At 44.3% G+C, this 23,799-nt stretch overlaps 2 protein-coding genes across 2 annotated transcripts in view; one reads left to right on the top strand and one right to left on the bottom strand.

Moving 5' to 3' along the window:
• CFAP61 (cilia and flagella associated protein 61) overlaps positions 1 to 3,549 on the bottom strand; it is a 242,944-nt gene extending 239,395 nt beyond the window's left edge. Inside the window, exons 1-2 of the mRNA XM_043882897.1 lie at positions 3,442 to 3,549; positions 916 to 1,066 (exon numbers count right to left, since the gene is read on the bottom strand). Of these exons, the coding sequence (XP_043738832.1) occupies positions 916 to 1,058 (143 nt within the window). The 5' untranslated portion in view covers positions 1,059 to 1,066; positions 3,442 to 3,549. The remainder of the gene's footprint in view (positions 1 to 915; positions 1,067 to 3,441) is intronic.
• Positions 3,550 to 3,551: 2 nt separating this feature from the next.
• CRNKL1 (crooked neck pre-mRNA splicing factor 1) lies at positions 3,552 to 23,571 on the top strand. Its single transcript, XM_043882894.1, has 14 exons — positions 3,552 to 3,717; positions 5,466 to 5,618; positions 6,468 to 6,559; positions 7,335 to 7,493; positions 8,172 to 8,338; positions 13,113 to 13,291; positions 14,433 to 14,603; positions 16,165 to 16,356; positions 17,024 to 17,083; positions 17,755 to 17,835; positions 18,575 to 18,814; positions 19,915 to 20,016; positions 20,464 to 20,712; positions 21,585 to 23,571. Exons 1-14 carry the CDS (start codon positions 3,667 to 3,669, stop codon positions 21,768 to 21,770), a joined length of 2,082 nt encoding a protein of 693 aa, XP_043738829.1. The 5' UTR covers positions 3,552 to 3,666; the 3' UTR covers positions 21,771 to 23,571.
• The last annotated feature ends 228 nt before the right edge of the window (positions 23,572 to 23,799 follow it).

The raw sequence follows: 23,799 nt of genomic DNA, 5'->3' as shown, positions 1-23,799 counted from the left end.
AACAAAACTATGCCAAATGTACATTACATTCATCAGTGTGGTGATCAGAAACTGTAAATTTTAATGTCTTAGGCTGGCCTAGTTTAAACATTTCGATTGCATTTAATCTGAAGCTTTATGAGATCCAAAATACTGAGCTATCTCTTAACATGCTCAATAAAAATAATGAGGAGTCGATTATAGGATATTTCTATGTGTTAGTCGCTCAGTCGTGTCGACTCTTTGCGACCCATTGAACTGTACCCCACCAGGCTCCTCTGTCCATTGATTTTCCAGGCAAGAACACTGGAGTGGGTAGCCATTTCCTTCTCAGCCCCGGGATTGAACCCAGGTCTCCTGCATTGCAAGTGGATTCTTTATCATCTGAGCCACCAGGGAAGCCCTATATTCATATTCTAGTGTCCAAAAACAAAACAAAACAGGGAGAAAAAAGATCTTTTCTAAAAAAAAAAAAACTATGCCTAATTCGAAGTTTAGAAGAACAGATCAACAAAAGTGGCTGAGAGCACATTCAGGCTTTGTCACCTACTAACTGCTGGACCTTGGGCGGGCCTCCACTTTCTCATCTGTAAAAACAGGCATGACAGTGGCTACCTCAGAATTAAACAAGACGGTGTTGGCAAACCATGGAGTCTTTGCAAAGCACAGAGAATAAATTCTCAATACCGGTAGCTAATGTTATTAACTTGCCTTCAAATGACTCTACTGGTAGGTGAGGCAGTCAAGATTTGAACTCAAGTTTGCCTGAATCCAAAAGCTGTGAGAAATCTTTCCAATTTTTATGTTTGTTATGGGACTTAGTGATGGCTGTTCCCAGACACCTTCTGCTCAGTAGGGCAGACTTTCCTGCTGTCTGTTTCCTTGCCATAAGCCCTGTGAGGACAAAGGAGCGGAGCCCCTTGGCAACATACTTACAGAAGATAGATGATATTAAGATTTCCAAAGAGCTTCTGGGTAAATTTTCTAATGAGGTTTTTGATACAGTAAATATCCTGTGACTCTGTTCTTCGGCAGTGTACCACTTCCACTTTTCCTCTCGGAGAAGTGAGTACTGACATTTTTGATCCTGTCCCCAAAAGAGAGAAAAACAGCCCACTGTTAACCTGAGATGATGAGCCAATCTAGCTACGTATTTACAAAAATGGGGCATTCCTTCAGTCTTCCTGTGGTCAGGGTGAGCATGGTTGGTGGGATACATCTCCCCTGGGCGTAGGCTATGACAACTGTTCCCCAAAACTAGCTGACACATATCTCTCCAGGAAAATGAAGTATCTGAGAACTGGCCTGGCTAGAAGTAACTGCAATGATATTTTTTGTTTTCCACAAAGCTGCTTTAAAAATATTCAAACAATAGGACTGAAGAACATTGAAAGGAATTGTTTACTGATTCAGGGTCCTCATCAGCCACCATGGTCAACTAAAGAGCCTCTTGATGAAAGTGAAGGAGGAGAGTGAAAAAGTTGGCTTAAAGCTCAACATTCAGAAAACTAAGATCATGGCATCCGGTCCCATCACTTCATGGCAAACAGATGGGCAAACAGCGGAAACAGTGGCTGACTTTATTTTTTGGGGCTCCAAAATCACTGCAGATGGTGACTGCAGCCATGACATTAAAAGACGCTTACTCCTTGGAAGGAAAGTTATGAGCAACCTAGACAGCATATTAAAAAGCAGAGACATTTCTTAGCTGACAAAGGTCCATCTAGTCAACGCTATGGTTTTTCCAGTGGTCATGTGTGGATGTGAGAGTTGGACTATAAAGAAAGCTGAGAGCCGAAGAACTGATGCTTTTGAACTGTGGTGTTGGAGAAGACTCTTGAGAGTCCCATGGGCTGCAAGGAGATCCAACCAGTCCATCCTAAAGGAGATCAGTCCTAGGTGTTCATTGGAAGGACTGATGTTGAAGCTGAAACTCCAATACTTTGGCCACCTGATGCAAAGAGCTGACTCATGGGAAAAGACCCTGATGCTGGGAAAGATTGAGGGCAGGAGGAGAAGGGGATGACAGAGGATGAGATGGTTGGGTGGCATCACTGACTCGATGGACAGGGGTTTGGGTGGACTCCGGGAGTTGGTGATGGACAGGGAGGCCTGGCGTGCTGTGGTTCATGGGGTCGCAAAGAGTTGGACACAACTGAGCAACTGAACTGGACTGAATGGCAGAAAGTGAAGAGGAACTAAAGAGCCTCTTGGTGAGGATGAAAGAGGAGAGTGAAAAAGCTGGCTTGAATCTCAACATTAAAAAAACATGGCATCCAGTCCCATCACTTTGTGACAAATAGAAGGGGAAAACGTGGAAGCAGTGACAGATTTTTTTTTCCTCGGGCTCCAAAATCACTACAGGATGATGACTGCAGCCATGAAATTAAAAGTGTCTTGCTCCTTGAAAGGAAAGCTGTGACAAACCTAGACAGTATATTAAAAAGCAGAGATATCACTTTGCCAACAAATGTCTGTATGGTCAAAGCTATGGTTTTCTCCATAGACATGCACAGATTTGAGAGCTGGACCATAAGGAAGGAAGAGCACTGGAGAATTTATGTTTTCGACTTGTGGTGCTGGACAAGCCTCTTGAGAGTCCTTTGGACTGCATGGAAATCAAACCAGTCAATCCTAAAGGAAATCAACCCTGAATGTTCATTGGAGGGACTGAAGCTGAAGCTCCAGTACTTTGGCCACTACATGCAAAGAGCCAAGTCATTGGAAAAGACCTGATGCTGGGAAAGATTGAAGGCAAAAGGAAAAGGGGGTGGCAGAGGGTGAGATGGTTAGATGGAATCACTGACTCAACGGACATAAATTTGAGCAAATTACAGGAGATAGTGGAGGATAGAGAAGCCTGGTGTGCTACAGTCCATGAGGTCTCAAAGAGTCGGACCTGAATTCGCGACTCAATAACAATAATAGATAAGCGCACTGGCGCTAAGAAAATTGACATTAAGATACAATGACAGAAAATTTAAAATATCTGTTTATCTGATATTATTTAAGATTGATATATTGTTTATCTGATATTATAAGGCTGGATTATTTGCTAGTACTCTGATGATTTATTTTCACTTTTTTCTGTTATCTGGCTTTAAAATTCCCTCAGTTTCTTTCAGTTATAAGCCATAGAATTATTTGGTCACAACTGTCCAGAAACCAAGGGGCAGTTGACTATTCTGGAATACAAAGCCCAGAATGCACCCCAGCTCAGGGCGGCCGAGGAGTTCAGCAGCTTGCCGCTAGGCATGCCAGGAATGGTAGTTTTCTACCCCACCCCCGCCCTCGAGTATCCGCACGGGAGCCGGGTTCCTGTCCCCTTGCGGGATACCGCGGCTTCACGGATCCACCCGTCCTCGCACGGTCATCCCAATCCCAGAGGCGACCTGAGGATGCGCCCCTGAAGCCCCGGATTCTGCCCGCCTCTCGGCGGACAGCCAGCACTTCTCACCTCACCTGCAACTCCCAGAGAGTCCCGGGCTCAGAAGAGGACGCGCAACCCGGTTACCACAGAAACGACGTTGACGCCGTCACGGCGCGGAAGAGAGGTCAAAAGTCGCCCCAGCCAGTTCCGCTTCCGGTTCCGGGATCCCGCTGTTGTCGGAGAGTTGCGCGGTGTGGGCGAGCCCTCGGGGAAGGTGTTCTGTGGTCCCGGGCTCGCCCGCGGTCGCCGCTGCAGCCATGGCGGCCTCCACCGCGGCCGGGAAGCAAAGGATCCCCAAAGTGGCCAAGGTGAGCGGCTCGGGGCCTTGTGGGATGAGGCCGGGGACGGGGTTGGCTCGGCCTCGGTGGTGGCCGGGACGGGAGGTGTGTGGTCCCGAGAGCTGGTCGTACCTCCCTGAGTGGGGGCCGCGGGCAGGGAGGGCCAGCCGGTCGTGGGGGGCACCCCCGCATCAGCGTGGTCGTCGTGTTAGAAGGTGTTTATCTTAGAAGGGGAGGAGAGAGGTCCTTCAGCACAGACCCGCTGAACCAGGCACTTGCTAGGCGCTGGGGCTCCGGGTAGAGCGGGCTAAGAGGTGCTCTCCGTAAGGGTAGAATTGCAGCCTTGCAAAGGCTTCTGAGCCCCAGAGGAATATGTCGTGGCTTCCTGGGCTCTTGTGCGGAGTCTTCAGCGCCAACTTTGCAAGGAAGTGATGGTTAAACTATGCTGAAGGCGGTAATAGGAGTCAACCCCGGGTGAGAGTGCAAGGAGTGAGAAGAGATGACAAGGGCTGTTTTGGCTGATCTGACTTTTTCCGTGCGCAGTTAATACTTAGCGAATGCTTAGTATGTGACAGCATTTGTCCTAAACGTTTGCACATACTCTTCCCTCCCATCTTTCTCCAGCTCAGATGACTCTCTGGAGCCTGTCCTTTAGGTACCCGTTTGGATGACTCCCAGAGAGAGTGCATAGAAAGCACTCAGCACAGTTTCTGGCACTTAATGTTCATTAGACAGGCGCTCTCAGCAGCATCATTGCCCACGTGGCATTAAATACTTAGTATTTCTTATAGTTCAGTTCCATAAACTTTTATTGGGCTCCACAGGTCCCATAAAAATTTAATGTGAGCCACATAGATAATTTTAAGTTTTCTCATAGCTACAGTAAAAAAAAAAAAAAGGCAAAACAGGTGACATGAATTTTAATTATACATTTTATTTAACCAGTGTAGCCAAGATAGTGTCATTCCATTATGTCATAAATACAAAAAGTTTGATTGGATAATTTATTCTTTTTTTTTTTTCCCCCATACTAAGTCTTTGAAACCCCTTGTGTGTTTTACCCTTGCAGCCCAATTTGGACTCACCAAATATGATTCATGGCTGCTGTGTTGGACAGCACAGCTCTAAGACCTCAACAAGCTTACAGTCTAATGATAGGAACTTTCAAGTTTAACTGGATAATTTATTCTTTTTTTTTCCCCCATACTAAGTCTTCGAAACCCCTTGCATGTTTTACACTTGCAGCACAATTTGGACTCACCAAATGTGATTCATGGCTGTTGTGTTGGACAGCACAGCTCTAAGACCTCAAGAAGCTTACAGTCTAATGATAGAAACTTTCAAGTCTTTGACCTGAAATGCCATGAAAAATCAGACAGTTATCCACCTGAGGCCAAGGCAGAAATTGAAGGATTCTGTAAATAGAGGTTGAAATGCCAGTTAAGGCATGGCGCACATCTTGATAAGACCTCTGTTGAGAGTTTTACCTAGGCATCCTCAAAATTTATTATACTGTTCTAAAAGAGAAATGTTGTTTTTGCTACCTTTCCTCTTGAGACTTTTATCTATGGCTTTGTGATAAATACCTTGCATGAAGTAAAAATGTTTGTAGTTTTTTTTTTTTTTTAGTTTCATAGAGAAATGGGAGCACGTCATGCAAAGGGGGCATCTTGTAACAGCGTTTATAAAGTTCACATTTTAAAAAAAAGCTCATTTGTTTCTTAAACTTTGTGTGATAAAGCATCTGCTAAAAATGGAAATGTCTCCTGTGTTAAAAGGTGAAAAACAAAGCCCCAGCTGAAGTACAGATCACTGCGGAGCAACTGCTAAGAGAAGCTAAGGAGAGAGAACTTGAACTTCTTCCACCTCCCCCTCAACAGAAGATCACAGATGAAGAAGAGTTAAACGATTACAAACTACGGAAGAGGAAGGTTGGTCTGTGTGGTCTGTGTTAGTCTGTCAATATCATTCAGAATTTATAGACCAGAGTTTGAAAAGTTCCTCACTGATTAGAGAGACTATAAACTTAAGAAGAATTTAGTGTTTCTGGCCCCTTGCGTAATGTGACTTCTGTTCACCAAGTGGTTGCATTATTGCTAAACTTCATGAAATACACCACAAGTTGTCTGTCTTCCATTAAATCCACCACGGACAGAATTTTTAGTGCTGAATCAAAGACGGGTGGGAGTTTACCAGGGAGAACAACTGACAGCCGAGGAGGGGCAGAATTAGCGAGATTGTGTCATGTTCTTCTGTCTGTAGGGGCCTTCTGTGCTGCGAGGTAACACCTGGGGTAAAGCCGAGCAAGGACTGGGGATCTGATCTGACCTCCCCCCACCCCAGGATGTGGGATTGTTTTTTTAAAAAATCCTGTTGCTCGTCCTGTTGTATCTACATATTTAATTATCCTCAGTAATATCTGAGACATTACTGAGAGGACTTAAACAGTAAGACTCAAAAACACTTTCTCATTAGTAACATGTGTAGAGTATATTAAAGTACCAGTTGGTTGTTACAGACAATAAGAGAAAATGTCAGCAATTCTACTCATAATTATTTTTATCTGAACTTTTCTCTTTGTTTGCCTGTAAGACTTTAAAGAAACACTTGTAACTTTAACCTTCTTTAGTGGGTTTCTTTTCTCTCAAGGATTCCAGGATGTTATTTCTCTTAAATAAGAGCAAAATGAATACATTTCTTAGTACAAGGGTTAACAGACAAAAGACAGTGTCATCTTTAGTTATTTTCCTTTTAATTTGACCCTTTTTGCCTTTTGCCAGACTTTCGAAGATAACATAAGAAAAAACAGGACTGTGATTAGTAACTGGATAAAATATGCACAATGGGAAGAGAGTCTAAAGGAGATTCAGAGGTAAAGTCACTGAGCATGTAACTGTGTAAATAGAAATTCTCAAGTTACCAGATAGAAAAACACAGAAGTTAAAGCATGTGTAAAACCGTATGCCTCTGATAATAATAAAATAAAAAATTTCAGACTTTGTTCTTTGGGACCCTAGGGTTCCTTTGAATGGCCTCAGGAGCGCTGTGGTGGGCTGGTCCTAGTGGAGAAGGCTCTCCAGGTGGATCTCATCACCAGCTCACACTCTGCAGCCAGAGAAGTGCAGTTCCATCCGTTTTCTCCATGTTGGGAAATTCATTTTTTGTTTTGTTTTGTTTTTTAAGAAAAATTGTTCCACTCAAAACCAGTGGCCAACAAAATGAAATCATGTCCTGACCTTTCCTGTTGTTCCACCTTCCTGTGTTCTCCCAGTATGCCCCCTGCCCTGGCCAGGCCCAGAACTCACCACATCTCCTCACCCTGACGCCGGCAGGGTCCCCCCCTCCCTACCCAACTTGGTCTTGGGAACTTTTGTTCTCACCTACTGCTTAACTAACTTTTCCACTTGACATTTTTCTTTCTTTCCCCTCTGCTTCCTTGTGCAGACCTTCACATTGCATTGCAGTTACATGCATGTCAGTCTTTCTCTAAAACTTGTAAGGTTCCTGAGAACATCCTATCTTTTCACCTTTTTATGCCCAGAACCCCACTCCCAATAAACACCTGACAAAACAGCCGAGCCTTGGAGGTGGTTGGCAGGTGTGTTGCATGTGCTGTAACTGATACCCTCCAAATCTGGCTTCTCAAGGGCTCGATCCATATATGAACGTGCCTTGGATGTGGACTACCGAAATATTACACTATGGCTGAAATATGCCGAAATGGAAATGAAGAATCGCCAGGTCAACCACGCCCGGAATATCTGGGACCGAGCCATTACAACTCTGCCTCGGGTCAATCAGTTCTGGTATGTTGCAGATCTAATGAAATAGCTTTTTGTAGACTAAATTTCCACATTTTTGTGTGTACATGTGTTTGTTTATTTGGCTGCATCGACTCTTAGTTGCAGTATGTGGGGTCTTCATTGTGAAGCATGGGCTATTCTCTGGTTGTGGTTCATGGGCTCCAGAGTGCACAGGCTCAGTAGTCATGGCACACGGGCTTAGTTGCCCAACCAGGGATCAAACCTGTGTCACCTACATTGGAAGGTGTTCTTAACCACTGGACCGTGAGGGAAGTCCCTGTGTAATTATTTATAGTTGTAATCATATGTATTAAATCTTGCATCCTGCTCTTTCTTTAAACATACACTCATTATTGTTTAATGTCTTTTAGTCTGTTAAGTCATAATCCCAATGTATAATTGCTGTGTCATCAAAACTGAAATTTTGGTTGCAATCTTTTATACAGAAGAATCTTTTTGTTGAACTAAGCAACATTTGAGGAGAAAAATCCTTTTTTTCCAATGTCTGATCCTTTTCAGATTTGTAGTTTAATAGGAAAAACATGTTTGACTTCACCTTTTGGGAAGATAAAGCCCTGACTCTTGATGTGTTAGCAAAGTTAGAGCCAGAGATTGCCAAAGACCGTTTTTTTCTGAAGTCATTTTGACCGTGACCGATAAGTTCAGATGATTCTGTTGAAGGTACAAGTACACGTACATGGAGGAGATGCTCGGGAACATCGCTGGTGCCCGGCAGGTGTTCGAGCGCTGGATGGAGTGGCGGCCGGAGGAGCAGGCCTGGCATTCGTACATCAACTTCGAGCTGAGATACAAGGAGGTGGACCGGGCCCGCACCATCTACGAGCGCTATATCCTTCGGACGGGTCTGCCTGCTGCTCTGCCGGGGGGCTGTGGTCTGGCTGGGACACGTAGTCACTGACATTGGCCCAGAAGTCAACTTCTGCTTGATAAGTTGCATTTATATTTTCTAGGGACATAGTTGTTCAGAACAAAAGTTTGTGGTCTGGATAATTGTGTCTTTTCCAGGGAGACTCAGGTTTGTTTGTCCTTTGGCATTAGCACTGTGGTTCCTTGTGGAAGTTAACACCGTAAGACCCTGTTTGCTCTGGGATGTATGTTGGTCATGGGCACCGGTACTGGAGTTGGTCCAGGGGTCTGCTGTTTACTAACTGTGTGATCGCGATGTGTCAGATCACTCCTTGGAGCCTAGGTGTCCTCATCTTTATTTTTTTAATTATTTACTTATTTATTTTTGGCTATGTGGGCTTTTCTCTCATAGCCGGTGGGGGCTAATCTAGTTGAGATGTGTAGGCTTCTCTCATTGGAGAGCACTGGCTCTAGGCACGCAGGCCTCAATAGTTGCAGCTCCCAGGCTCTAGATAGAGCACAGGCTCGGTAGTCGTGGCACATGGCCTTAGTTGCCCCATGGCGTGTGGGATCTTTCTGGACCAGGGATCGAACCAGTGTTGCTGTGTTGGCAGGCAGATTCCTTACCACTGAGCCACCAGGGAAGCTCCCTCATCTCTAGAAGGGAGGTAAAAGTCCCTGCTGTGGGCTGACTGTGAGGAGGAAGGAGATGGTGATGGGAAAGCACCCTCAGCAGTGCTTGATTCTTGTTTCACTGTTTTCGTGCTGGTTTATCTCCTACTTGTTAACATTTATTCGTAAATCCACAATCAGTATTTGTGGCACTTAGCAGTCATTTGCAGACAAGTCCAGAGTGATGAAAAACTTGCATCACCCAAGGCACTTGGTCCCAGTGGAGGACAAACAAGACAACCGTCTGCCTTCCTGTCTCTGCTCTCCTGCAGGGCTGACCGGGGCAGGGAGCAGGAGGGGCAGTGCAGGGGAGGGAGATGCCCTGGCTCTGGGCCAGCTGAACAGGACAGAATTCTTTCTCTGGTACAGTTAATGGGCAGCTTTAGGCATGTCACTTAACACTCCTGAGACTTGTTTTCTCTTTTCTAAAATAAAAGAATTTGCTAACGATAGTTATTTTTAGGATTTAAAATCACAGGCTGTGAGATATGTGTATGTATTCATATATATAGATATAGTATATATGTGTGTGTGTATCATGCATACATATTTCCTCTGGGAGTAGCGATTTGGTATTCTCCAGGCAGAGTGAGTTCATGGAGCATAAGTACTGAGAGATACAAGACTCAACTTTATTATGTAATTTTAGCATCTTAACTGTGACTACTCATTTTGATATCACTAGTTTAACAAGAGCATGTATTGCACCTGCTCTGTGCCATACGTTATTCTAAGTGCTTTACAGATACTGTTGTTTAATCCCTGTGACAGCCCTCGATTCAGGAGCTGCTTCCTTCTGCAGATGAGGAATCTGAGGCAGGATAGCACCTCTCAGGTGCTGGTGAAGCTGGGATTTGAACCAGTCAGCTTCAGAGCCGGTGCTCTTTAATCATTGCCCTATTGGAACATGTTCAGTTCAGTAGCCAGTCGTGTCCGACTCTGCAACCCCATGGACTGCATACTCTTTAATCATTGCCCTATTGGAATGTGTTACTACTTTGAAATTTAATGATTTCTTCAAGGAAAGTAGATGAAAAACACATCCTATGGAGAAGAAAATTGTAATAAAAAATGTCTCTGTTGGCTCTGATTATAGTAGCTTTCTTTTCATGACATGTTTTTTTTCTTTTCTTCCTTTTTTGTATTTTTGATTTTCTGGCCATGCCACACACCTTGCAAGGATATTTGTTTTCCCAACCAGGGATTGAATCTGGGCCATGGCAGTGAAAGCACTGAGTCCTAACCACTGGACCACCAGGAACTTCCTCTTTTTTTCCCTTAAATCTTTATTGGAGAACAGTTAATCTACAGTGTTGTGTTAGTTTCAGGTGTACAGTGAATTAAATCAGTTATATATATGTATGTATGTATATACATATGTCCATTCTTTTTCAGAATCTTTTCCAAGGTAATTTACCACAGAAGTGTTTCCTGTGCTACACAGTAGGTCCCTGTGATCTGTCTTATGTACAGTAGTGTGTGTGTGTGTCAGTTGCTCAGTTGTGTCCGACTCTTTGCGGCCCCATGGACTGTAGCCCACCAGGCTCCTCTGTCCATGAAATTCTCCCGGCAAGGACACTGGAGTGGATTGCCATTCCCTCTTCCAGGGGATCTTCCTGACCCAGGGATCGAACCCAGATGTCCTGCAATGCAGGTGGCTGCTTTACCGTCTGAGCCACCAGGGAAGCCCAGTACTGCATGTATGTTAATTCGTTTCCCAGTCCATCACTTCCCCCCATGTTTCCGCTTCCGCAACCGTAAATTTGATTTTGGGATCTGTGAATCTGTTTCTCTCTGCCAAACAGTTCATTTGTGTAATTTTTGTTGCTGTTGTTAAATTTCACCTATAAGTGATAAATGGTATTTGTCTTTCTCTGTCTGACTTACTTCAGTTAGTATGACTGACTTCATTTCTTCTTTGGAGAAAAGTCTACTTAGATCTTTTGTCCATTCTTTGATTGTGTTGTTTGTTTTTTTGATACTCTAGGTTTATCCATGTTGATGCAAATGACATGATTTCATTCATTCTTATGGCTGAGTAATAGTCCATTGTATGTGTGCACCACATCATCTTTATCCATTCTCCTGTTGATGGACATTCAGGTTGCTTCCATGTCTTGGCTATTGTAAATAGTGCTGCAAATTAAAATAGTGAACATTGGGGTGCATATGTCTTTTTGAATTAGGGTTTTCTCCAGATATATGTGTAGGAGTTGGATTGCTGGATTGTATGGTAATTCTGTTTCTAGTTTTTTAAAGAACTTCCATACTGTTCTCCATAATGATTGTACCAAATTATATTCCCATCAACAGGGTAGGAGGGTTCTCTTTTCTCCATGTCTGCTCCCAACATTTATTGTTCACAGATTTTTTGATGATGGCCATGCTGACCAGTGTGAGGTGATATTTATAGTTTTGATGTGCATTTCTCTAATAATTAGTTATGCTGAGCATCTTTTCGTATGTTTTTTCCCCATCTGTCTGTCTTCTTTGGAGAAATGTCTATTTAGATCTTCTGTCCATTTTTTTATTGGGTTTTTTTTTTAACATAGAGCTGCATGAACTGTTGGTGTATTTTGGAAATTAATCCTTTGTTGGTTGCTTTATTTGCAAATATTTTCTCCCATTCTGTGGGTTGTCTTTGCATGTTGTTAATGGTTTCCTTTGATGTGCAAAAGCTGTTATGTTTAAGTCCTGTTTGTTTTTTGTTTTTATTTTCATTACTTTAGGAGGGGGATTCAAAAGGATACGCTGTGATTTATGTCAGAGTGTTCTGTTTTCCTCTAAGAGTATCTGGCCTTACATTTAGGTCTTTAATCTATTTTGAGTTTATTTTTGTATATGGTGTTAGGTAGTATTCTAATTTCATTCTTTTACATGTAGCTGTCCAATTTTCCCAGCACCGCTTATTGAAGAGACTGTTTTCTCCATTGCATATTCTTGCTTCCTTTGTCATAGGTCAGTGTGTGGGTTTATACCTGGGCTTTCTGTCCTGTCCCATTGACCTATATTTCTGTTTTTGTGCCACTACCATACTGTTTTGATGCCTATAGCTTTGTAGTATAGTCTGAAGTCAGGGAGCCTAATTCCTCCAGCTCTGTTTTTGATTCTCAAGATTACCCTGGCTATATGGTGTCTTCTCTGTTTCCATACAAATTAAATTTTTTTCTTTCAGTTCTGTGGAAAATGCCATTGTTAGGTATTGCATTAAATCTGTAGGTTGCCTTGGGCAGTATTGTAATTGTTGACAACATTGATTCTTCCAGCCGAGGAACATGTGTTTCCATGTGTGTATGTCATCTTTGATTTTGCTAATCAGCATCTTACAGCTGACCTCTCCAGCAGTGAGGGGGCCTCCCCAATATGGGAACGCTCTCCTCTCCTTCAGTCCCCCACCAGGGGCAGGTCCTGTCCCGCTTACTGTTCTCTGTTGTTTTCCTTTCTTCCATCCTACCTGGATGCGTGGGCATCTTTCTTGTTCTTTCAGGTGTCTGAGGTCCTCTGCTGGTGTTCAGCAGGTGCTCTGTGAAAACTGTTCCATGTGTAGCTGTACTCTTGGTGTACTTGTGGGGAGAGGTGAGCTCCACGTCCTCCTCTGCCATCCAGAGTCCTCTCAGGTGTTTCTTCCTTAATCAGTAATTCAGCTATTGTTACTAAGCAGATAGCACAACAGGGCCACTTGTTGAACACATTCTCTTGGCCTGAAAGTGCAGAGTTTTTTACACATTTTTCTAATTTATAGTTGACAATCATTAAATGAGGTTGGTTGTTAACTATTTTCTTATCATTTATAGATGATAAAACTGAGGCTTAGATAAGGTAAGAACTTGCCCAGATCACATAGCTAGTCATGGGGTTCAGCTTTTCATGACTCCAAACTCCTCTTTGTACTACTCTTAAAATACTGAAGAAGCACTGGAGGAGGCCAGAGAAACAAGACCCTGCCCACTGGGGAGTCACAGGTTAGTGGGTCTCCAATATCCCCATAGCCATAGTGGGTGGTGTTGAGGTTCTGGGTTTGGGTTTGGGTTTTTGTTCTTTAAGCCACGTTGTTCTGCCTGGTTTTTCCTTCATTCCACTCACTTGTTCTTGTGCACCCTGATGTGAAGAACTGGATTAAGTACGCCCGCTTTGAAGAAAAGCATGGTTACTTTGCCCATGCACGGAAAGTGTATGAGAGGGCTGTCGAATTCTTCGGGGACGAACATATGGACGAACACCTTTATGTTGCCTTTGCCAAATTTGAGGAAAATCAGAAAGAAGTAGGTAAACTTAAAGGAACTCGATTATGTTGCAAAAGAGAAAAACGACTTCTTGTGCACGTTGAGTTCATTTACAGTTTCTTAACTTATCCTTGGAGAAGATAATTTCAAAATACGAAAACATGATTTCTCAAGGAAAACAGTGCACGTCACTAACCTGTAGGTTGGGAGTGATTATAGATTGTATTACAACTGTCTTAATTTTGTGTGCTCTACTTGAAAATAAATCTTTAAATCTAGAATGAGAATATTATCTACAAACTAAGAGTCATTTAGTTTAGTCATTTAGGCTCTGATTAAAGGGCTTTACAAGTCATGAGCCTGGGAAACAAAAGGCCTAGAGCCCTCAGTACTGAGAACAGAATTTGAAATGGAAACAAAGATGGCCCCACAATTAAGTCAGTTGTGTTCTCCCGTAGTATGTGTAGGAAATAGTCCCTTCACGTAGCTCAGATAATCGGGGATGGGGAGTGCCACGTGCTGGGGTCTGAGTGCGGGGTCTTGCACAGGTCTCAGGGGTGAGTTCAGGTTCTGTCCTCAGGCCGGTGGGAAGCGTGGAGGGTCTTAAGCAGCAAGTGGTTGGATGTTGTCTGTGTGCCGTGAGGTGGGCCTGTGGCTGCTTCGTAGGGAGCGTATGGGGGAGGGCGGCAGAAGTGGGATGGGGGCTTTTCACATGGTCCACAGAGAAATGGAGGTGGGCCGGCAGGGACCTGGGGAGAAGTGGAGGGCTGAATTGAGGAGGTAGAAAAGGTGGACTGTGGAAGCAGGGAGTGTGGGGGTGCAGGGGAGAGAGGAGTCGGGGGGGGGGGTGGGCGGGAGGGCCCTGGCTGAGCAGGTGCGTGATCAAGACCGGCATGGGGAGTCTTGACAACAACCCAGCTAGGCGGGACTCGGGTGAGTCCGAGATGCAAGTACAATGTCCTTGCTGGCAGATTAGGTAGACTTAAATGTGGGGCTCAGAGTATCTGTCCATCCTGACCGAAGTACCTCAACAAAAGGGAGAGGGAAAACCATACTTTGGACACTTTGAGGCCTCACAGTCTAACTTACAGGTCATGTTTTATGTCAGGGTCGCTTTCCGTCTTGTGGCTAGAACAAGAGTGCTGTGTTCTGGAAGAGTAACCATCCTGTCTGCTTTCAGTTTGAGAGGGTGCGAGTGATCTACAAGTATGCCCTGGATCGAATTTCGAAGCAGGAGGCCCAGGAACTCTTTAAAAATTATACTATCTTTGAGAAGAAGTTTGGTGACAGGCGGGGCATCGAAGACATCATTGTGAGCAAGCGGAGGTTCCAGTACGAGGAGGAGGTGAAGGTGAGTGTCGCGGGGCGGCACCGCTGGACCACCCTGTGTCTGCAGTAAACTGGCAGTCACCCCAGAAGGGGGAGGTAAACGGGCAGGTGGAAAAGGCAAGCAGACAGCACTTGGACTTGCTCTGCCACACGGGTGTCGGAAGTCATGGTATTGGCAGCTAACTGGACACAAAGAACTTGAGCAAAGGAAATTTGGAACCCGTTTGAGCTCATTGTTTAAAGAAGATGGAAGAGTCAGAGATTGACCTAAAAAAACCATTTTTATACATTACCCTTTAGTTTAACTGCCTGAGCAAGACTATTGTAGTTATAGTTCCATCCTCATCTCTCTCTGTAACATGCTGTTTTGATTTGAATTCAGCGGTAGTAGTGTTTGCCTTTATTGTTTTGTTGTGTATTTTAAAATATTTCTGGCTGGTCAAATTAATTAAGATAGCGCCAAACAAAGGACTAAGTGGTGGTAGATGAGGTCAGCGAAATATGTCCAAGATATATTATTATTAAATGAGAAGGCAGGTTCTGCCGTTGTGAAAATGGTACAGTCCCATTATAATTTTTAAATCTAGGCAGAGACAGAGTCACATCCATAAACACACTTAGGAGAACAGATGTCTGTTTTCATGGCTATAGATACTGGGAGCTTTGCAGAATCAGTAGGAAGCTGGAGGAGGAGGCTTGGAAAGTGGGCAGGAATCAGGCCAGTTGCAGAGAGTCCTAAAGTAGAAGGTGGGACAGTCACATTTCAGTCTGGCTGGGAATGATCAACCCACCAATGGAAAGCACTTCCACAAGCCAGTTCCTCCTGTCCTTCGTCTCTGTGTCACCCACCCGCATGAGCCAGACTCAGACAGGGGTCCTTAGTTGCCAAGTGCAGTGGCTTCCAGGGGGCGGGAAGGCGGGGCCCCGGCTCCCTTCAGTTCTGTGGAGGAGAGGTGTGCAGGGCATCGCCCAGCACAGAGTTGTGCTCAAATTACCAATTGCTGCTTCATTTAAAACAAAAACAGAAAACCAATTGTTAATCAATTTTTATGCATTTGCCTCTAAGTCATTTTTCCATTTATACCTTCTTTTAAAAAACTTAAAAATTGTGTGTTAAGTCGCTTCAGTTGAGTCCAACTGTGTGACCCCATGGATTATAGCCCGCCAGGCTTCTCTGTCCATGGGATTCTCCAGGCAAGAATACTGGAGTGGATTTCCATGCCTTCCTCCAGGGGATCTTCCCAACCCAGGGTTTGAACCCATGTCCCGGATTGGCAGGGAGGTTCTTTACCGCTAGCGCCACCTTGGAAACCCAGCTTAAAAACTGGGATGCTCCCCAGCAAAAAAGGCTATTGTAGGTGAAAGGAGCTTTGCTGGGGAACCCCTGGGTAACAGTCTGTCTTCTCTCTCCTTTTCCCTTTCTATTTATAAAATCTCAAGAATGGTATTTCTCAATAGTATAAAGTCTAGAAAAAAGGCTGCTGGAGTATAGAAAGTCAGTCTGGTGTCTTCTGTCAGCTTGCCTAGTCCAGCAGGTGCAGCTCTGGGTTCGGTTTCTGTTTAATCCAACCTGGTGTTTCCAGGCTAACCCACACAACTACGATGCGTGGTTCGATTACCTGCGCTTGGTGGAGAGCGATGCAGAGGCCGAGACGGTGCGGGAAGTGTACGAGCGTGCTATCGCCAACGTGCCGCCTGTGCAGGAGAAGAGACACTGGAAGCGATACATCTACTTGTGGATCAACTATGCCCTCTATGAGGAGCTGGAGGCCAAGGTGCAGCGTGGGTCCTGGCAGTGGAGGGCTGCTCCACTGGGCAGCTGGCTGGCGCGGGTGGGAACTGATACCGTGGAGCCTTGACCACACAGGAATTTCACTGTACATTCTTACAGGCTTCCCTGCAGCCATTTACATTCTTTCTGCTACGTTTTAAACTCTGTATACCTGTTGTGGACACAGGCGAGGTGGTTTTTAGTTTTGATGTGTTTTTTTTAATTTTTTACACTTTGAGGCACTTGAAAGGGAACAATTAACCAGCCCTTAGTTTTATTATTTATAGTTGCCAGGGTTTTCTCATAACTAGGGATCACAGCTGGATTGCATATTCTTGCTCTTAAACCAAGTAGAATTTTCAGAAATTGGTTGTGTGTAAGTTAATAGGAAAAGATGAATCCTGTTGGACGAAGCCTGTAGAACGTCTTTGTTCCTGCTGTCACACAAGAAAGCCTCTCCACTGAGAAGCTCTCCCTTGCTGGCTCAGTGCTGAGGGCGGGTCTTTGATCAAAGCTTGATGCCCAAAGTTAGTTCGCTTTTGATCGTAAATGGAAATAACAGCTTGTGGAAACATACTCAGTGTCAGGGGTGTACATTTTTTTTAGTAATGGTGAAATTAGTGTTAGTATTGAATGTGAATATTTTGTGCAAATTTCTTACCCTAATGTAGGATCCTGAGAGGACAAGACAGGTTTACCAAGCCTCTTTGGAACTCATTCCTCATAAAAAGGTATGTTTGCTGTAAGCATTCTGTTCTAAACACATGAAAATCCTCCATCTGTTACTTGTGAAATAATCCCGTGGAATCGTATTTGTTGATGAGCTCTTTCCCTGTGCTAGGCACCCTGGAAAACATAAATAAGAACAAGGTATGTTCTTTGCCTCTGAAAACAGCTTCCAGTCTAGTTGAATGGACAGCCTTAAGTGACCAGTGACTAATAGAGATACTAACGGAGAAATTCTGAGAGGATGGTAACGGGAACAGGCTGAGCAGGTGTGCTCAGCGTGCACAGGGACAGCCAGCAGGCTGCTGGCACCCGCGTGGAGGTCCGCGGGCATGGAACACGGGTGTTCTGGGGGCAGTGGACACGTGGTCTCTGCCCACTCTGGGCAGTTGGCTTTATTTCCTGACACTAGAGATAGCGAGCGATGTTGACCAAATTACTTTCTGGAACAGAGGGGCGTGTTCTGCCCGCTCACCACACACCCACAAAGCTGCCCCTCAGTGGGGGCTGGAGAGCCCTGCGTCACAGTGAAGTGTCCAGATTACTCTTGGTGATTTCTGTCAGATATTGTCAGCTTAGCTAATGAGAAAATGTCTGTCCTAGCTCTGAAGCTTTAGGGAAATTCACTTGTGGCCTTGTGTTAATTTAAGTGAGTTTTTGTGCTTTTGTTTTCTAGTTCACATTTGCCAAAATGTGGTTACTATATGCACAGTTTGAAATAAGACAGAAAAATTTACCATTTGCCAGAAGAGCTTTGGTGAGTAAATAAAGGATCATGATGCATCATTAAGTCGTTTGAGAAGGAAATTTACATTTTAGTGTTTACAGGTTGTCCAGTCCCCCACTAAGAAGGCAGTAGAAATACTGTGCCTTTATAACCTGAGACATGTTTTCGAAAGCTGGGCCTTAGAGAAAAGATTGAGTGATAATCCTTAAATTATTCTGTTGTCAACAATGGACAGTTACAGCTACCTGTTAACCAGATCTTTCCTGTGGCTAGAGAGATTTGATCTTAAATTGTTAGTAGTCTGATCCTATGCAAGATTTTTGGTGTATTAAATGCACCTCCGCCTTGACAAGTATTCTGAAGTTTCTCAATGGGATCAGATGCAGCTGTCCTTCTGATAAGCCCCTGGCTGTGGGCAGCAGGGTTTGTTCATTGATAACCCCTTTATCATGGGAAGTGTTCTCCTCTGACATCTGGATTCCATAAGAGATCCTGAGAATCTAGGTGAGGTTCAAAATAGTTTTCCAAACACTTCAGGAACCCCGCCTCTTACTGAATAGGCCCAGTTGACAGCCGAGTGAGCTGGAGCTTTTCTTTGGGCCTCTGTCAGGAGCCAGTAGAGCAGTGCAGTACTGCAGAGGGAATGGGTGGTTCGCCGGATCGATGCACCAAGGCTCTTGATCAGTGGAGTAACAGCTTCTCGGCCAGGTCAAGGATGTCTGCACAAGTCAGACCCACTCAGGCATCACCTCAGTGTCTTCTTTTCCAGGGAACGTCCATAGGCAAATGTCCAAAGAACAAATTATTTAAAGGTTACATAGAATTGGAGCTACAGCTTCGAGAATTTGACAGATGCCGGAAGCTTTATGAAAAGTTCCTGGAATTTGGGCCAGAAAACTGTACCTCTTGGATTAAATTTGCAGAATTAGAGACAATCCTTGGCGATATTGAGCGAGCCCGGGCGATCTACGAGTTAGCCATTAGTCAGCCACGCTTGGACATGCCAGAGGTGAGGTACTCGTGTTGACCATGGCTTTATTTCAGACACTTGCCCAGCATTACCTTAGATAACCATCTAAGTGTGTGTGCCTTTTGGAGCATAGAGACGATACCACCTGTAGTCTTTCACTAACATCAGGACTTCTGTTTTAGAGACAGAGAGGCGGGGGGAGGAAGCTCTCTCTAGCGGGTAGCTCAGCCCTGCCCCAGTGACACCAGTATGAATTGGGAATTTACAGGTGGGCTCTTCCTGTCTTTCTGTAACAGAAGGCTAAAGGGGGTGGCCAGGGCAGTGCAGTCAAGGCCATGTGAAGTACAGGGGAGGGGTTCTTCTGGCACAGATTTGCCTGAATTAGGCCCTCACCAAATCAGGATGTTCCTGGAGGCACCAGTACCCTGGCCTGGCCAGCTACTGGGTAAGCTCGAGCCGCCAGGTGGCGCCAAACTGCAGCCTGGACAACGTGAACCTCTCAGGAACCTCCAGGCTCTCTCAGGTGTTCTGCGAATCTTGCTCTGGGGTGACTGCACTCAGCGGTTTACCAGGCCCTACTGACTGCACTGGGCAGGGCTTTCTGGGTCACTGGTCCCATGAGTTGACCTCAGCTACCCCACAGACTGCGGTCCCAGGTGTCCAGGCTACATCTTTCTTGTCCTTGTGCCCTGACAGGCTGTACCCAGCTAGTGGGCAGCTGGCCCCTGGATGCTTGTTGAGTTGAACTCAGACATATCAGGGAACTTACAGTGACGGCAAAAACAGTATATGCTGACTGACCTAGGCCCATTTTCTCCACACAAGTTCCTCGTATGTGGCAGGTTTATAATAGTGCTGGGTGGTTTGTTAAGTTTCTCTGCTCTTCTTGTTAAGTCCAGCATTTGGGAAATTTCAAAAGAAAATCTGGAAATAAATCCAAAGTCTTTTTTCTCATAATGTAGACCCTTAGCCAATTGGCCAGCTCGTAAATACTAGCATTAATCGTATCCACATACTGTGTGTTCCTTAGAAAATTCTAGGTTCCTGGATGTTCTAGGTTAAGATGGTAGGCTGTGCTTCAAACAAGAGCATGTTGCTTCTTAAATGTCAAGACTGACCTAAGAATTTGTCTGTCTTAGGTGCTTTGGAAATCATATATTGATTTTGAAATTGAGCAGGAAGAAACGGAAAGAACACGAAATCTTTACCGACGATTGCTTCAGCGGACACAGCACGTCAAGGTATCCTGTGATTTGTGGGCTACCTTTGATTTTGCTCGAATCAGCAGTCTGGAAGAAATACTGTATTTCTATATTTTAGTGTTTTTTTAAGTATATTTTAAGTGGCTTCCTTTTACAGAGAACTTGTGAATCTCAGGACTTTGGAATGTTAAGCTTATATACCAGGCCAGTATTTATACTGCATGTGAGTAACTTGGATATTGTAAGTTGAATAAAAATTAAAACTTTTTTCAGGATATTAAGATTATTTCAGATACTTAATTGAATATGAAAGCAGACTTCTTCACCATTACTATATAGAAGCAGCTAGTCAGTATGTTATATTCTTTCAACTGCTCGATGAATACAGTAGGTGTGTTCAGATGTTGTCAACAAGAAATTAGCTTTATTATTACGTTATTGTTTCTGGGTGACATGGTTAATTTGGTTTGGTAATTTCTTTCTAAGGTATGGATCAGTTTTGCACAGTTTGAGTTGTCTTCAGGGAAAGAAGGAAGTTTGGCAAAGTGCAGACAAATTTATGAAGAGGCTAACAAAACCATGAGAAACTGTGAGGAAAAGGAAGAGAGGCTCATGCTGCTGGAGTCGTGGCGAAGCTTTGAGGATGAATTTGGAACAGCGTCAGATAAGGAGAGAGTGGACAAACTCATGCCCGAGAAGGTCAAGAAGAGGAGAAAGGTCCAGGCTGACGATGGGGTAAGGACTGAGCCCGCAGCACTGGTCCTCCATGCCAGCCGAGCAGAAATGCCAAAGACTTTGAAATGCGTGTACAATGCGTGGTATGTGTACAACCTGAGAACAGGGGCGGCAGCTGGGGAAGGAGCCAGTCACAGTCTGGCTGCTGTGGGAACACGGCAGGGTATGCGGTCCACACAGGGTGGAGCCCCGAGGAGGGCTGGCAGAGGGTCCTCCTGGCGCTGCTGGTTCCGTGAACTGTCTGAAGCATGTTGTTTCTGGAGCATTAGACAGGAGGTGGAGGGCACTGAAGCCTCTAGGTGGGAACTAATACAGGGGAGGCTCTGTGGGCCATAGGAAAGCCCCCAGAGCTCTGTGGGTGAATTGTGGGGGGCTTGGTTGGAGAGGGTCTCTTGGGAGGCTGTTGTATCAGAGAGGTGGTGCTGGAATCTGGGACAGCGCACCCATGGGGAGTGCAGTCAGTGGCCGACTGGACATGGGAGGGGCAGGCAGGGAGCCAAGTCCCAGGTCTGGCTTCACTGCCAGGTGAAAGTCAAGTAAATCTTTAGAAGTTCAAAGTCTCACAGGGCTGCAAGGTGGAGTGGAGGACACTGCGTATCTTCTGGTTGGCTGTGGAGCACTTTTCCCACCACGCTGTTGCTTTCAGTGAGCAGCAGCTGCAACAACACCCACCCAGCAGTAGGTACTCACTCTCAGTCTCCAGGGCCTGCCCTTGAAAGTAGAACTTTCAAAGTAGGCCTTGATGCTGTTTTGCATAATAATTATAAGTTGAATATGAACCCTGGGCTCTACAGTGACAATTCTCTGCTTTAACTGAAAAATGCATTTCAGCCACAGGTTAGCTTATCTTCTGTTTTTCTTTGTCCCTGTAGTCGGATGCAGGCTGGGAAGAATACTATGATTACATCTTTCCGGAAGATGCGGCCAACCAACCCAACCTCAAGCTCCTGGCCATGGCCAAACTGTGGAAGAAGCAGCAGCAGGAGAAGGAGGCTGGAGAGCAGGACCCAGACACAGACACTGCCGAGCAGGAAGCTGGGCCTTCCTGTTCGTATTGACAGATGTTTTATTATTTTTATAAATGTATAGTTTGGAATTCTTGCGACTCCTGTAAGTTTTGTCGTATTCCATCAGTGATGAATTGATGGAGATCTTTTGACAACTACTTTTGAATTATTTTTAAAATGCTCTTGGGTTAGTTGGGGGTGGGGTTTGTAAGTAAAGGAATTTTTCTTTAGCTGCTGGGTTTTCTTTATCTGAGTCTAAAACATTTTGTGTCTCCATCATTCATTAGGAAATCTAATTCATCTATTTTAGATGGACCTGCAGAATTTTGAAAGTCTTTTTTTATAAAAGTTTCAATTGCATTCCATAGTAACTTTTAAGTTTTCTCATCGTGGTCTTCATAAAGGTATGTTATGCATTCATCTGACACTTCTGACTTATTCACGCCTCAAGTCACTGACTTGAGTTCCATCCCCAGCTGTCACTTAGTGATGCATAACTTAACCTTTCAGTTTACGGACTTTTGCCAGCTCATTTTAAAGATTAAATTAGAACAGGAGTATACCTGGCACAGAGGGAGTACTCGGTCAAATGTTCATGCCTTGTGGAACTGGACGTGCTTGGATTAATTTTAACATCAATAACTGTACCTTCTTAATGGCCATTTATACTAAATGTTTATGAAAACACCAGTTGGAAAATAATTTACAGTTGCTACATTTCTGCACAAGGTATTTTTTTTTTTAAAAAAACCAAGAACATTTTAGTAAAATTTCAGTTATACCATACTCAGTTGCCCAAACTGGCTTAGTTCTGCAGTGGCTTGTTTAAAGAACAATGTTCCATGCTCCAGTGAGTGTGGGAAACCCTAGGTTAAGCCTTGCTGACAAGTCTCTTTATACTTAGTCTTCTTAGGGCTCTTGACACGTTCTTGTTTGTTAGGAATCCTCAGCAGCAAGGCCTGGCTGTGTTTCCCAAAATACAGTGAACAAGGAAAGCATTTCTACCAAGAGCACCAATAAACACTGCCCGGCATTGTTGCAGCAGACTGTCTACCCGTAAAACCTGACTCATGCAACCTGGCCTCAATTTAGAATGTGAAAGACACCTGCGGTAACTTTGTCATGACACAAAGTAACGCAAGATGATGGTGTATTTGCTGGCCGATACATTGCTTATATTCTCAAGCAAAAAAGCGTTTGCCTTAGTTAACCAATCTGAGAAATTGTTTCCTTTAATTTAGCCTGTATTCTCAAGCCTGTTTTTTTGTTGTTCACTGCCAAGGTTATTTGGCTGGAAGCATATCTGTTTCTTCACCTGTAAGGACAATTAGCAAATTTACTTGGGCAAATGTATGATTACATTTTCAAGTATGTCAGTCACCCAAGGGAGTAAAAGCTAGTTGTTACGGTGTTAAATTCTATCTTGAAAATAGGAGTGTTTGAGAGCAGAAAGAAATAGGACCAGCAGGTAAAAGCAGCCTGTTCTCCACCTCACTGCTTCGGTCACCAGACTGGCATTGGCTGCTGGAGCCATAGGCTCTGAGTCCCGAGGTCTGAGCAGGGGCTTCAGAGGAGCACCATGTTCTGAACTGGCTAAGTTGCACAGGGCCACGGGTGAGATGAAAACAGGCCAGATGCTCTGTAAGTGATGAATCAGAATCATGTTTGTGTTGCACATGTGTGAAAGGAAAAAAAACCAGCCAAGTTCTTGTGTAAACTATCACTGTTTGCAGGCACATACCATGCCTGTGTAAAATGCTTGAAAGAAAAAGTTAGTGTCTTGGGAGAGTATCACTTCTCTCTCATCTTCACCAAAATAAGTCCTTTCAAAAGTAAAGGGTGTTAACAATCATTTGTGATTCTTTTTCATTTTATTTAGCTACTTTTAGTCAATGGTATTACAAGTGATGAAAACGACACATGAAAATAAGTGGCTAGCCTGTGATCTAATCGTTTGGCCTTTTGTTTTTTTTTTTTTTTTTTTAAAGAAGTTAGGCTCTGTTCTCCCTTTATCATCTTTTTGTATTCTGAAAGGCAGGAATATAGTATTGTGAAACTAGACAGAGGAAAGACCTGAGAC

This window comes from Cervus elaphus, chromosome 23 (genome assembly GCF_910594005.1).
Source record: "Cervus elaphus chromosome 23, mCerEla1.1, whole genome shotgun sequence".
NCBI classification, from domain to species: Eukaryota; Metazoa; Chordata; class Mammalia; order Artiodactyla; family Cervidae; genus Cervus; species Cervus elaphus.
The sequence above is the reverse complement of the archived record's forward strand: the minus strand, read 5'-3'. Positions and strand labels throughout refer to the sequence as shown.

Excerpts from the sequence above, each read along its gene's own strand:
- CRNKL1 (XM_043882894.1), top strand. The coding sequence starts at position 3,667 with ATGGCGGCCTCCACCGCGGCCGGGAAGCAAAGGATCCCCAAAGTGGCC. Across the intron at positions 8,339-13,112 it reads CCGCACCATCTACGAGCGCT|TTGTTCTTGTGCACCCTGAT; the intron begins ATATCCTTCGGA and ends CATTCCACTCAC. Across the intron at positions 20,713-21,584 it reads AGGTCCAGGCTGACGATGGG|TCGGATGCAGGCTGGGAAGA; the intron begins GTAAGGACTGAG and ends TTGTCCCTGTAG.